Source organism: Egretta garzetta, unplaced genomic scaffold, assembly GCF_000687185.1.
Source record: "Egretta garzetta isolate BGI_Z169 unplaced genomic scaffold, ASM68718v1 scaffold309, whole genome shotgun sequence".
NCBI classification, from domain to species: Eukaryota; Metazoa; Chordata; class Aves; order Pelecaniformes; family Ardeidae; genus Egretta; species Egretta garzetta.
The window spans coordinates 8,659-9,114 of NW_009260764.1; the positions used below are offsets into that span (position 1 = coordinate 8,659).

General features: G+C 64.3%; 1 protein-coding gene across 1 annotated transcript in view; it reads left to right on the forward strand.

Moving 5' to 3' along the window:
• The window catches only part of ESPL1 (extra spindle pole bodies like 1, separase), a gene marked incomplete at its 5' end in the record, with an annotated part of 13,953 nt that overhangs the window by 8,576 nt on the left and 4,921 nt on the right, over positions 1-456 (forward strand). Inside the window, 2 exons of the mRNA XM_035901511.1 lie at positions 5-349; positions 434-452. Of these exons, the coding sequence (XP_035757404.1) occupies positions 5-349; positions 434-452 (364 nt within the window). The remainder of the gene's footprint in view (positions 1-4; positions 350-433; positions 453-456) is intronic.

Genomic DNA, 456 nt, shown 5'->3' on the forward strand with positions numbered 1-456 from the left:
CAAGACGGACAAGGCTCAGCCCCAAAGGCGCAAAACCAAGGCAACGTCAGCCCCCGCCGTGTCCAAGCCCAGAGTGAAGAAAAGCCAGAGAGCAAAGCCCCTGGCTGTGCCGAGCACCAACGACGTCTTTGCTCTGGATGAGTCGGACAGCAAGGTCCCCCCCATCGTCATCCGGTCGGTGACGGTGCTGTGCACCCCGCACCAGAAAGCCTGTCCCCCCACCAAGGCACAGGCTGTCCCTGGCCCCAGGACTCCCTTCACGATCTTCAGCGAATCCTCCCCGCCGCCTGGCAAGTCTCGGGTTCTCCGGGCGCCCAGATGCTTGGGAAGAGTCAAATCTCGCCTCCGGGTGAGTTGGGGGTGGGGGGGGAGGCGAGGGGCAGCCCGGTGTGCCCAGCACCAGCCCTGACACCCCCCTGTCTGTCCCCTTTAGGTGACATTCAGCGATGACAGCGA